General features: G+C 35.6%; 1 protein-coding gene across 2 annotated transcripts in view; it reads right to left on the bottom strand.

The window, feature by feature from the left end:
* Positions 1-15,024, bottom strand: part of LOC145686129 (protein peste-like) — a 156,501-nt gene that overhangs the window by 78,700 nt on the left and 62,777 nt on the right. For both annotated transcript variants that reach the window (XM_081759108.1, XM_081759106.1), the window contains exon 2: positions 14,770-14,927. In XM_081759108.1, coding sequence (XP_081615234.1) covers positions 14,770-14,927 — 158 coding nt within the window. The remainder of the gene's footprint in view (positions 1-14,769; positions 14,928-15,024) is intronic.

The raw sequence follows: 15,024 nt of genomic DNA, 5'->3' as shown, positions 1-15,024 counted from the left end.
GGAACTGGAAATTGGAGTAAAATATTGCATTTATTGGCTTAAATCTAGGGAGTAAATTGTCTGCCAAATATAAATTAGCTTCTGTAATCAAGATGTTATACGGAAATATATAAACAAAGAGAAAAACTGTTGTCTTAAGTTTGGAAGTGACATGCTCTATAGCCATGAGCATTTATTTCTTAAGAAAAAGATAGGCAACAAAAGAAAATCTGTGTGGTCAAGTGGGTAGAGTGACGAACTAGTAATTCTTATACTATTTTGACACCAGATCGAATCCCATCCGGTCCTGTTCAATTTTTTTTCTTTACAAAACATTGTAGAAAGTGTATAATTTTTATGTTAATAAAACTGAAACAATACAATTAGGAAATAACTTTTTGTTTCCTCTGATGATGTATTTATTTAGAATTAGTGTACTATTAGTAATACCGATTGCTTTCAGTTTATGGTGTTGTATAGCTTCCTTTATCATCCTCTTTTCTTGAAAAAAAAATTGTCTCCAATAAAGTATGAAAAATATATATAGTCAGAAACAGACATCTTAGTATCAAACGTGATTTATCGTGATGAAATAAACAAGTTTCCCGTTATTAAAAAAGAAAACTATAGAAAATCATTTAATTTGGTCTTAAGGTTTTTATTATGCTATATATATTCTTTATAAGGCTATACTTTATAAGGCAAGATGAGCGATCATACCCTCAAATTTAGCTAGTGAGTGAAAGATGTTCTCGGCACAAATATTTTACAGGTTTAGGTGCATGAAACACCAATACGCCATGGTCTTGACCTTCGTTTATTTCACATTATTATCGGACATATCATAGCAGGTAAAAAGCAGCATCAATCGGCAAGAAGAACTGCAAGTTCTGGTCTTAGTCTGTTTTTGACGCTCCGGACTCGATCGCCTAGCACGCTCGTCTATACCTTGACTCATACGTCTATCATTCAGTGCAGGCACATATCCAGCTTTTCTTTTCGGAGGGGACCCGACACGAATCCTCGTAAGCACGTAATTCTAATGTTTCAAAAATATCAATAATAATAATAATAATAATAATAATAATAATAATAATAATAATAATAATAATGCAACAGTTCTGTATTTCTCTTAAACGTTTCTTACTTGTCATTTATGAACCGGTCAAACTTAATTCTAACTCACACGAAATCAAAAAATATTTTCTAGAGACATGTAAGGAAAACTGTCTGCTACGTATATCACATAACAAAAATAGCAAATGGCAATGAGTGTATCGTTCTAATATAATAATGTTATAAACAGACCGGAAACGAAATTGTAATCCCATGTAAAAGTGTTCCTTAATTCCACCTGGTATCAATGGCATTACGGTATATTCTTACAAGTAACATTTCCCAAGTGTAAAACTCCGATTTTGATAAAATTTGACAGGCAGATACTACACATAAAATAAAACTGTTTTACGGGGGCAAAAGCACTCACCCAAAATTTTGAAAGTTGACGCCCGAAAGACAAAAACAAGTGGACCAAAGTGTACGAAATTGTGCACAGATATGGCAGACGTAAAATGAAGGAATACGTGTTTGGTATTTTCCTGGAGAAAACGGTTAGGTGGGACGCAGACCCCTCCAAACCTTTGATCATGAAATATCAAAAGTGCTAGTAACAATATGTCTGATGTGTGTAAAGGACGAAGAATTCTGATGACACTTTGTGTATGGACAATACGCAAAAACGAAACGAATGTCTGTTTTAGGGAATGATGAAAGTTGACGCACGAAAGGCAAGAAGAAGTGAACCGAAATGAATGAAATTGTGCACAGATATTGTAGACGAAAACTGAGGGAATATGGGTTCCGTATTTTCCTGAAAAAAAGAAAAACGTTTCGGTGGGACACAGACCCCTCGAAAACTTTGATCGTGAAATATCAAAAGTGCTAATAACAGTATGTCAGAAGTGCTTAAAGGACATGAAGAATTGGAACGACACATTGTGTAGAGACAATACGAAAAAAACGGGTTTATTTTCTGCGAAAAATTGGTTTTAGGGGGCAGAATTCCCCACCCAAAATTTTGAAATCGTGCACAGATATTCTAGACGTAAATTGAGGTAATTGTGTTTCGTATTTTCCTGGAAAAAAGCGATTGAGTGGGGCACGGACCTTCTAAGCTGTTGATTAGGAAATATCAAAAGTGCAAATAAGTATGTATACGTCAGAAGTTCCTAAGAGTATGGAGAATTGCAACGAAACTTCGTATAGGGACAATTTGCAAAATAATAAATGAAATGCATTTTAATTTGTATGAAAAAACAGTGTTGGGGCCTAGAGCCCCTCCAAAAAAAGTTAATATTACCGTAAAAGTGCAGGAAGGAGTGAACCGAAGCAAATGAAATTGTATGTAGATATTGTATAGACTGTATGTAAAATAAGGACTTTCGTGTTTTAAAGATGTCCCTATCAATTTTGGCACATCAACAGCAAACAGGAAATTAATCGGCACGTGTTTTTGTTTATGCGGAAAAACATTGTAAGGGTTAAAGTTGCCTCGTGAAATACTACAAAATACGCTATACTGTTTGTGCTTGTTGTTGATCTGCCAAATTTGAAGAAATCTGATGGAGACACTTGTGAAACACGAGAGGCTTTATTTTTCATATCCAATATCTACAGACAATTTCATTCGCTTCGGTCCAATCCTTCCGACACTCAACGCCTCGGTCCACTCAAAAGGTTTTTTTTTTCTCTTTTCAGGAAAATACGAAGCACGTATTTCCTCATCTTACCTCTACAACATTTATGAACAATTTCATTCAGTTTGGTACTTTTTTTCTTGCCTTTCTTGCGTCAAATTTCAAAATTAATGGGGGGGACCTTTTGTCCTCTAAAACCGTTTTTTTAGTCTGGAGGAAAAACCCTACTTTTGGACCAAACCAAAAATTTCAGTATGTCAAATGTTTTTCAGCGGTTTTTACCTTATTTGAGGGTGCTGAATCTGAATCTGCCGGGTGTACAAATGTACACCTTGAGCATTTTGAGCAATTCAAGATGGCGGCCAAGATGGTGGCTGTAAAAGTGATAGGACTAATTTTGTATATTTTATCAAGATGGGTATCAAATTATATGTTTTTTGGGTTGCAGATTTCAATATTTACTTCAAAAATCTTATGACATTGATAGAATAGTGAATAGTGAAATATTAGAACGACTTATGAAAGGCGAACATGTTCTGCGTCACAAACTAGGTATCTGGAATGCTATATGGTCAGACATGTTCATTGACTAGGTATCTGGAATGCTATATGGTCAGACATGTTCATTTATGCGTTATGGCCATGGACCAGGAGGAATAATCGAACTTACACTAAATCCATTAGCAGTGAAGCGATGGGCTTTCAGCCTTCACACCTGCAGTCGTTTAGTAAATGACATTTATGTCATGAGAGATGCTGGACGAGATATGGAAATAACTAAACATAAGGAAGAAATGCCATCTCGAGTGAAAGGAGATGCTACACACCAAATTAATTAAAGGAAAAGCTGTCTCATTGTATAGGTCCTCTGAAGACCGATGATCACCCAAAAATTATTGTGAATATTGTGACAGGGAAAATTTGTTCCCAGAAAGTGAATGTTGATAATGCTGTTGAGATAGGTGAGAAGGCGTTGTGTTCTTACGAAGAAAAACTACCAAGTGGTTTTCACAATCCAATCTCAACAACGGTTCGTAATGTTTCCTGCGGTGACGTCAAAAGAACAGCTAGTATTGGTGTCATTGACACAGAACTCTTGTACACGCGTGCAATGTGTCTCATATCTACAAGAGATATTGATGCTAAAGGATTTCATATGAATTTGCCGCTGTCCCCACATCTTTGTTTGATGAATGTGGGACACCAAGGTTCTGCAAAAGTAAGTCAAAACTGAAACAAATATTACAGGTAGAGAAGTCTATGAGATCGTACAAGCAGGATGATGCTATCATACTTGATGGTTGTGCTGTTTTGTGGGTGATGAACTGGCCATCTAACGGAACTGTTCTTAACTTCATAAAATTGTATCGGTCATATGTGCTTGAAAAATTGAACAAATGCAACGTGTACCTGATATTTGACAAATACAAGGAGTACAGCACCAAAGGAGGAATAAGAAACGTCAGAACAGGATCAACATGTAGCAGGTATCATAAATTGTCTTTCAACACGTCCTTGCCCTCCCAACAAGTTGTGCTGAATGTTACGAAGAATAAGGTACAACTAGTACAGCTGATCTGCAAGTATCTAATGACAGAAGGGTTGCCATCAGATTCCACCAAAAGCCTAATCATCACTGGGCCAGAATATGTTACAACAGAAATAACTGCTGATTGTATCAAGGAACGACCAGATATGAAAAACACTCACGAAGAGGCTGATGTCATAATTATCACACAAGTAGTGATGGTAGCCAATTAGCTGGACAGAAATTGTACAATAAATGTACTTAGTGATGACACGGATGTTCTTCTCCTCCTGATGCACCACTACCACACACAAAAACTTACTTGTAACATTTTTATGGAGGCAACTCAAAGTCAGAGAGAAGTTCTTGACATTGGATTGTCTGTGTCCAAACACCGCGATATTGTTTCAAACTTACTAGCACTTCATTCTCTTTCTGGCTGCGATACAGTTCCTACTCTTAAGGCATTGGAAAGCAAAAGGCAATGAAAGTACTACAAAGTGGGAAGGAGCTTCAAAAGCTTGGAAATAAGACATCACTCCTTGAAGATGTGATTCAGGAGGCAACTGAATTTATAGCTTCTTGCTATGGTAGTAGGATAATTGGCCCTACAATCCCTGATGTCAGAAGAGATGTCTGCCTGAAGAAATTGTCAAAGAAGACTGTCGTACATATGCCGAAATTGAAGAGCTTGTCACCAACTACGGAGGCATTCTCTGAAAATGTGAAAAGAGCTAATTTCCAGGCTTGTATTTGGAAACAAGCAGATAAACCAGACCCACCAGACATGGATCCGACACATTTTGGGTGGTATATTGATGAGCTGAACAAAACATTGGAACCAGTTACTGTACCACCGGGAACTGTGATGGCACCGAAAGACATCTTGAATATGGTGAGTTGCGGCTGATCTTCTGAAAACATGTGTAAAGGGCGTTGTAGCTGTGTAGCAAATCATAATAGCTGCACTGACTTCTGCAATTGTGAAGCCTCTAAACGATGCCAGAATATCTTCACACGTCAAAAACTAGGAATCTAGAAGACGAAAACATGGATACTTCTTCTGACGAAGACTGACAAGTGACTGATCTGTGATGTTTATTATTTTGTTGCGGAGTAACATAGAAACATCGGCATTTTGTATTGTAAATCAACATATTTCGCATTAATGTGGTCAGCAACATAATTCTTGATTAAGAAAACGTCCAGGAAAAAATATAAGAAAATCTTCAAACCTAAGCTTGTGTTGTTTGTTTTCTTTTGCACACAGACAGGAATGGTTTTGTAAATAAATATAGAGAAGCCCAAAATGTGGAAAAACTGTTCTGGAACGCAAACAAGGTGAGTTGCGGTGACGGAGAAAGCATCAACACCCAATCCAAAATTTCAGTGTATCAGATATTGTTCTAAGTATGTACCTAGCTCGAGAGTCGCGAATCTGAATATTCCATATTGATATATTGATTTCTATCAATTTCATAAGATTTTTGAAGTAAATATTGAAATCTGCAACCCAAAAAACATATAATTCGATACCCATGTCGAAACAATACTTCAAAAATATTCTTGTCAATTTTACGGCCGCCATATTGGGTGCCATATTGAATATCGCTTTGTATCGATCGATTTCTATTAATTTCATAACATTTTTGACATTATTATTCGAATCTGCAACGCAAAAAACATAACTTGATACCCATCTTGATAAAATATACAAAAATATTCCTATCAGTTTTACAGCCACCATCTTGGCCGCCATCTTGAATTACTCAAAACGCTCAAGGTGTACATTTGTACACCCGGCAGATTCAGATTCAGCACCCTCAAATTAGGTAAAAGCCACCGAAAAACATTAGACATACTGAAATTTTTAGTTTCGATGGATTTCCTCCAGACTATTTCGCAGGAAATAAAAAAAGCCGAATTTGTTTATTTTTTGCTTATTGTCCTAATACCAAGTTTTGTTCCAATTCTTCATGTAAATTTAAGCACTTCTGACATACTGTTATTAGCACTTTTGATATTTCATGATCAAAGGTTTGGAGGGATGTGTGCCCCACCTAACCGTTTTTTCCAGGAAAATACAAAACACGTATTCCCTAATTTTATGTCCACAATATCTGTTCACAATTTCGTTCACTTTGGTCCACTTGTTTTTGCCTTTCGAGAGTCAACTTTCAAATTTTGGGTGAGGGCTTTTGCCCCCTAAAACCGTTTTTCAGCAAAAAAAAAAATAATAATAATAATAATAATAATAATAATAATAATAATAATAATAATAATAATAATAAAATAAAAAAGCACTTATTTGTTTATTTTATGTATAGTATCTACCTGCCAAATTTTATCAAAATCGGAGTGTTACACTTGGGAAGTGTTACTTGTTAGAATTATAACAACAACGCATTGTCCACAGTTTGGACACTGACTCAAAGTAATCTGACATTAAAAAAAACCTCAAAAGGGAAAAAGTAGGTTTATTAAAAAGTGCTTGAGGTTTGGTAAGGGACAGCTTCCAGGACCTCACGCTGGATACGTCACTGAGTCAATGCATTACATTTGTTTCTTGCAAAGATGATAATTAGATGCGTAATGTGTAAAATTATATCATAGTTTGACTTTTTATAGGTCTTTCCTTAACACATCCATATTATCCGGCGTTCTGCCTGCCTGTTTTATGTCGGATAAGCGAAACTCTACTGTATTTTCAGATAGCATATACACAGGAGCTAGAGGTCTGCACGGGCCGGAATTTTTAGAACGGACCCGTCCCGTCCCCTTTAATTTATAATCTATAGGCATTAGCGGATTAAGGGCGGAGCCAATGGAGCCCAGGGCCCCCAGCTCAGGGGGCTCTTTAAAATCCCTCTGTTTAATACTTACGCTCGCGGTATCGCTAGATTTAAGTCTTTGCATCAGCAGCATTTACCTGTTAATAATGAATGCAATTATTTAATTGTTAATAATGAATTTAACTAAACTAATTATTGTAAACTTGAAGCACATTCAAATATTACAGCATAGTTCTCGGTAGTTCCGTAAGTAATTTCAGAGACCACGGTGTTTCAGTGGTAGAGCGTTCACCTTTGGTGAATGGAGTCCTTGGTTCGATCTATGCTCGCGCCAAGTGAACCTTGTGCTGGACAAACACTGTGTGCGTGGGTTTTCTCGAGGTTCTCCCGTTTTATCCCACTTTTTTCATTCCACCATTTCATTCATTTCTTATCATCACTGTCTCCTTTAGCCTATCCGGCATAAACGTGGGACGTAAAACTTAAAAATTTCATTTCAAATCATTTCAATCAAAAAACAGTTGCAGGAAGTATGGAATTTCGAATAAAACAAACTACTATATACAATTCTGAGTATATATTCTTTTATGAAATTCTCGCGAACCTTATTTCTAAATTGAAGGGTAAGAAGACTAAATTCATTCTCTTATTATTATAGATCCATTTCAATTGAAGAAGTTGGAAATTTTTTTTTAAAAAAAACATACCCTATATTCCAGTGTGCCACAATCGGTATAACGCGCCACACTGGTGTGTCCAGCAAAGTGAACAGTGTGACGCAAACTTTTTCCTATTATTTGCAAGAATATTTGTCGAGTTCCTGTTATTTATTATTATTATTATTATTATTATTAACGATTTTTTCATGGATCAGCTGTCTGTATACGATTAAGCAACCACAAGTATCACATTGAAGGAATGAGTGTAATTATTTACTTTAATAGTAATACAAAAGTCTATTTGCTTGTATATTCTACCGGTAATAACTGCATCCGTCTAGAAAGCTAGGACTAACAACAAAGGGATACCAAGTTGGGACCACACACCGCCCCAAATCGTGGGTGCCACAAGTTCTCTTCTACGCCTTAGAACAATAGCGTTCAGGGAGAGAGAGAAACAACTTAATTCCATTGCAGTTATATGCTTATTAAATGTTAACTTATATTTATAAATTATGTAAGTGATCGTATCGTTTTCTGTTTATTATTATTATTATTATTATTATTATTATTATTATTATTATTATTATTATACATTTCTTAATACGTTGATTGCCATGTGTATGGAATTCCATACGCACGGCTGTCCTGTACAGTAGAGCGTGATTATTTTCCATACGCAAACAATGTAGATATTCCAAGTTTGTTGTGTTCGTTTTATAGGTGTGTATGTAATTAGATACATATGGCGTAGAAATCCAAATTTAATGTCCATGCCACGTATATGCAAAACCATACACAAAGACATTTATGAACAAAGACATTGAGTTTGAGTTTAACATCTCGTTCAGCAACGAAGCTATATGAGACGTCGGCCTACTAATTAACGTGGACTCCGAACCACGTGAGCTCTCGCCGGGAATCGAAGCCGGGTCTTCCACGCCAAAGGCGCGTACGCTAACCACTAAGGAGCTTATGAACAGAGACATTTATGAGCTAAAACAAAGGCGAAAACAAAGATGTGTGATGTGATTTTGAGTTTATCGTCCCTTTCAGCAGCGAGGCTATATAAGACGTGGACCTACTGATTAACGTGAAATCCGAACCACATGAGCTCCCGCCGGACGAAAACAAAGACCTTTGGAATTGACAATTGTTTGGACATTCCAGTCGAACCTACCTAATATTAACAACGTTTCTACGATAATTTCGTAACATTGTATTATTCAGGCCCAAAAGTAAAGTACCCATTGGTCATATTTCCGTTAGAAATAACTTGATCCATATATTAGAATTATAAAGGATATAATTGTATGTGAACTATAAGCAAAAGCGTCTGAGTAATTTCTGAGAAAATTATGGAAAAAGTCACCTCCAAGAATAAATTATCCCTTGTGGATCTTTTCAGGACAAACGAGCTATGCTATATTGTTAGTGTTTTCATAAAACATTTATTTATGAAATACGAACACAATCGCCTGAGTCGTTCTTGAGAAAATCGCAGGGTAAAACTTACTGTCAAAAGTAATATACCATTTCTAGATTTTCCGGATGAGGGAATTATACCATATAGCTAGGTTATTTATGTAACACGTATTTATAAAATATGAACAACAAACATCTCCTGAGTTGTTTTTAGGAAGGTCATCGGGAAAAGCTTACCCCCAAAGGTAAACTCTTCTATCTGTAATTTTGACAGTATATCGAGTAATTTTTAAGCAAATCGTCGGGGAAAATTTCACTGTCAAAGTAAACTATCTCTTTTGGATTTTTCTTTTCGGAACAAGCGAGTTATACCATATTGTAAGATTATTACAGAAAATATTTTTACTGAAATTAGAACAAATTTGTCTCAGTTATTACTGAGACAATTGTCCAAAAAAAATCAACCCTTGAGAAAACCACTTCTGTATGTTATCGGAATAAACTATTAATGCTCTATGTTAGTTTATTAATGAAATATTTCTTTACGAAATATGAACAAAATTGCCTGAGGCGTTAATGGGAAAACCATCGGGGGAAAGCTCACCCTAAGATTAAGCTACTCCTTCGAACGAGTTGTCATATTGTTAGGTAATTAATGATACGTTTATTTATGAAATGTGGTTGAGAAAATTCTGCAAAAAGAACGCATACCATACAGTAAATTACACCATATATATTTTTTCAGAAAAATTATTCATATATGATGGAGATTTGTTAATAAAATATATATTTATCAAAAGTAAATAAAATCGTCACAGCTTTTTTTTATTTGAGAAAATTGAATTATTTTAAATTTTAATCCTTCAGTAAATTACCCTTGCTTTTAGGTGTCGAAGGACATAAAATTCGAAAGATATTATGTTATTAAAACGTTATGTCTAGGATTCGGTGCAGTTACGTTGAACAGTATGGCCTCTATTTGAGTGCGTATAAAAGCGTGACGAACCGAGAGACAAATAGATGAACAAACATCGAAAAATCATTTTTTTCGATATGTAGGAGCCATGTAACTTGAATTTATGGAAATCTGGTATTCGTTTTTTATAACTATCACCACACTTTCTTCTTTCGTCGCTCGAATGTGTAAACGAATAGGCCTACACCGACACGTAATGTGATAATTTGTAATCCCAAAAATTTAATTTGTTATGTTTAATGTGTGGTTACTCTAGAAAAAAAAGCTTATGCATGTTACATCATTTTATTATCAGTTTTTCACGCTACTGTATAATTCGGTACGATTATAGTTAATATTCATGGCATCTTTTGGAAGCATTCGCGTTCCTCACAAAGAGAGCTGTAAAATTTAGTTTTGTTTAAAGAAAGCATTCTTGATTTTTTTTTACACAGACTTGCATTTGTTGCACTTGTGGATATGAAACAAAAGGAGAGAGAGAGAGAGTCAATACTTTAAAAAGAAACACACACACAGAAACACTATTTTTTCTTCATGACAACGAGCTATCGCTGTGACTGTGTTCCTCACGCTGTGTGTAAAGCTGCAGGTTGCTCTTGTTTTGTTTTTTCCTGTTCCTGACTCACAGACACTCGCAGTGAGTTGAAGCTGTGTAAAAACGGAGAGGGAACGGTTAAGCATACCATACCATAAATTACAAACAATCGCTATTAGTAATAAATAGTAAGCTAATTCTGAATAAATACGTCATCAGAAAAACAAAAAGTTATTTCATTATTATATTATTTCGTTTCTTATTAACATAAAAATTATACACTTTCTACAATGTTTTGTAAAGAAAAAAATTGAACAGGGCCGGATGGGATTCGATCTGGTGTCAAAATAGTATAAGAATTATTAGTCCGTCACTCTACCCACTTGACCACACAGATTTTCTTTTGTTGCCTATCTTTTTCTTAAGAAATAAATGCTCATGGCTATAGAGCATGTCACTTCCAAACTTAAGACAACAGTTTTTCTCTTTGTTTATATATTTCCGTATAACATCTTGATTACAGAAGCTAATTTATATTTGGCAGACAATTTACTCCCTAGATTTAAGCCAATAAATGCAATATTTTACTCCAATTTCCAGTTCCTTGGTTCAGTTTTTCTCTTACGAATCTTGTTATTCCCTCTGCAATCGTGCTGTGCTACTCCAAAAATTCCCTCGAAAACAATATTGCCAGTATACACAAAACCGAACATAATTTTGTTTTTTGCTTATATTTTTATTATTTTATTATATTTTTTGGAAATATCTCCTTAGATGGATTGCTTTCTATTATCTCCACTTACTAATAACTAAATTTTACCCATAAACATATGGAAAATGAAATAATTGCGAAAAATCGTGAGTTACAGTATACGCGCAATTTTTTTTTTTTTTTTTTTTTGCGCATGGGAGTACGTGTGAACAAATAATCTAAGGTATTTTTATTCCATTTCCTCAGATTAAAACAGTCCAACTTTGTGCTCTGTGACGTCATCTCAGTAAAGAGGTGAAGGTGACATGATGTTGATAAAAACCAGTGGTGACAGGCGAGCAAGAACATCGATAGCGTATTTGATTATTTCGTAGGCATACTACTCGTGTGATCCGTGACTTCGCTTTCTTTGCCAACACTTGCTCTTCTACGTCATTCTCTTTCCTTGTTATGTTTCTCTCTGCTCTTCTCAGATAATAAAATTGTGCTTCTACGTCGTATATCGGTCTGTTGGAAACGATTAACTTAAAAATTTTCGAAGCTATACATATCTTCTACCATTTTCCTTCAATCTCTATATATCGTAAACGCCCCTTCGTCTTCATTGTTGCAGCTTGAGTGTTTGTAAGTGGAGCGAAGGAAAGCAAACATGTCATTGTTGCACATGATATTCGTCAAATTTATCGTCGTCTCGTCTCAAAAACGAACAGAGAACTACATTTTTAAATTCTAGACGAGACGAGAAATTTCACAAATCTCATGAGCAACACCAGTTCATGCAAGTCTTAGATCTCAAACACTGGTTTAGTGTTACACATAGGGGTAGGCGTAAAAGTGGATCTGAAAAGGTAGGGGGACGCATGACGTCATACCGTCCCCTTTGCCTATCTTTGGCCATTGTATGTTTTTTTAGGAAGTGGGGTGACGTCATCGATATTTTAGGGAAGTAGAGGGACGATGTCCCCCCGCATTCCCTCACACTTTTACCCCTGGTTACACAGAGCATAATATTATAAAACTATAAATTGATAACGTGATTGTATGAATACAATTGAAGACTACAGGAGAAAAAGGAGGCAAGTCAGTTTTTTAAAATGATTTTATGCAATTGCCCTGTTTTCCACTAACTTACCTACTTCTCCCCTTGTAGGCCAAATCTTTAGCATTAAATTTCTTAGTGACTATCCATCTTCTTAGTATGGGATTTAGTCCATGCAAACTACACCTTTCAGCCTACATTAGTCTGCTTTTAACTCATTTTCGACCATTTTTTGACTTACCTCCTTTTCCCCTGTGATCTTCAATTAAGATCGTTCATCAACGTTTAAAAATAGGTCTACATAAGTAACTACACAATATACTCCAATAACACATATGATTTAAATGTTTTTGTAGATACCTTTGTAACTCTGCAAGATTCTGTTGTAGCTCTCCAAGATTCTGATAACTTCTAGATGAAATTAGCAACAAAAAGGCATAGATTTTATGCAGAAATTTACAATAGTCTCTTCGAGGCCAGAATAATTTTATCGACAATCAGGACCAGACAAGAAAGAATAATTCGAGAATAAAGAGGAAACAACCTCATTTCTCGTCACTGTATACTCCATAGGAAGTGGAGCTTTTGCCCAAAGACATTAGATAGTGCGATTAACACTGTTGTGCTTACAAGTGACACGTGGTTCACTAATGGTGTAGTTAAGATAGTTGATTAAGGTCTAGCTCCGAACCTTTCAAACAGAGAATAACTTCTCGTTTTCTTTTCAAGTGCATTAAATTTCTTTCTCAACCCTTAATTTGAAGTGAGTAGAGCAAGTTAGGAAAAGCAGAGAGGGATATAGTGCGCGGCGGAAGATGAATCACCGACTTTCATATACAATTTTTAAAAAGTAGGGGAGGTGGGGGCATAATGACTTCCGAGGCAAGATGGTCACCTCGGTATATGACGGTGTTCCCCTGGTAACAGAACTAGTACTACTACACAAGCCGTAGTTAGTGTGGCGCGAAGTGTTGAGTAAGGGAGACTTCGCTACCTGCAATAGCGTGTGAAATAAACGGAGAAAACCATTTTCATGGTACGTCGATATAAGGTATGTAGTGAATATTCTACCTGTTGCTGGAAAAAGTAATTACTTGAATAAAACATGCTACACACATAGATAGTGAGAAAGGTTTGGCCATCAAACAATCATGCATGATTTCCTTTGTAGAAGATGGTGGATAGCAGATAAAGGGTTTTTGAAAGTTATATCTGGGATTGGGGCAAAATGGCCCCTTAAAATTTTACACACATTATCTCTTAACACACTGACGTATAAAGTGCTGCCTGTGACCGAGCATGTGTCCTTGTTCTGTCATCTGTTGGCATGTTAGAGCCCTAGTCTCGAAATATTTTTGATAGGCCCTATATTCTACTTTGTATTTTCTTTTTCATTTAGGTTTATTTTAGTATAATTTTCGTTCTCATAGTTCTCCGCTCATTGTTTTATGATTGTACAAATAATTATTTCAGTAACATTTTAATGAATAAGGAAACTAGCATTTCTTTATCGAAACAGAACATAATTTTAGTTAACATGTATATGTTCCAAGGATGGGGCCATTTCACCCAGGGAGTGGGGTAAAACTGTCATTCACAATAGGTCAATTTATTTGCACATACAACTTGCTTGGTAAAAACTTTCACGCCTTACATCTCTTTACATTTGTAGGAGAAAGAATTAAGAATATTGTACTGCAAAACACCGACTTTCCATTCATAGCAACGTTGCTATTTCAACTTCAATCTTAGGGTGTCCATTGTGCCCCCCACCTCACCTACAGTAGAACATTATCAAAGGGGCTTAAAAATAGTAAAAGAGTGCTTAAAACATATATTTTCATAGCGTGTTGTCACTTGGGCAAATTATCTATCCCCTATTACTCTAGTTGTGGATAATGAACAATAACTACATATTATAAGTACTAAACATACTGCGAACTCAATATGTATAATTTAAGGTCGGTTACGGGTGGAAGGACACCAGAAAGATCATTTTGGAATTTAAAAATGGCAATGCAGAAAGAATGCGATTCGACACATTTTCACACACACCCTTCACCTCCATTCAGGCATATACTAACTTCCTATTCCATGTAACTACCAGAAGCCATCGCTACTCATTTGTGGCAATGACGTAAAATATTAGCTTGTTGCATTTATGAACGTCGTACTAAACATGGTGTAAAAGCAACTGCCTTAATGAGGACTTAGTTGGCCCCGCTTAATATTTGACATAGAGGAGGTGTCGGAGAAAGCTAATGTTGCTATACCATGTTTTGTGTACTAAGGTCTGTTGTATTAGTGACTTTCAGTCGATCAAACAAACTTTTTACCATAATCATGTATGAGTACAAATTTGCTTTAACCGTAAAGTAAAATAGGCAGTAATATATATTCAATCATCAGTTAAAATTTTCTTACTTACCCCAGCAATTAAGTAGTCGAAGAAATTAGTCCAACAGATATATAGTGCAATGCCACCAAAGATAAAAAGAATACCGGCTACAATTGCACTAATTTTATAGGTTTCCACCACATTTCTTCTACGTCTACCTTTCTTTAAAGGAGTTTTCAATACAGTCTCTGAAAATAAATAAATACAACTTAAACAGTAAGTATTAATTGAGAAAGCATAACATCAATAATATGTGTGAGAACTTAAGGGCGGGCTGTAAAGAGT

Source organism: Thermobia domestica, chromosome 5 (genome assembly GCF_964235325.1).
Source record: "Thermobia domestica chromosome 5, izTheDome1.hap1.1, whole genome shotgun sequence".
NCBI lineage: Eukaryota > Metazoa > Arthropoda > Insecta > Zygentoma > Lepismatidae > Thermobia > Thermobia domestica.
This window is presented reverse-complemented; position numbering and strand designations above follow the sequence as displayed.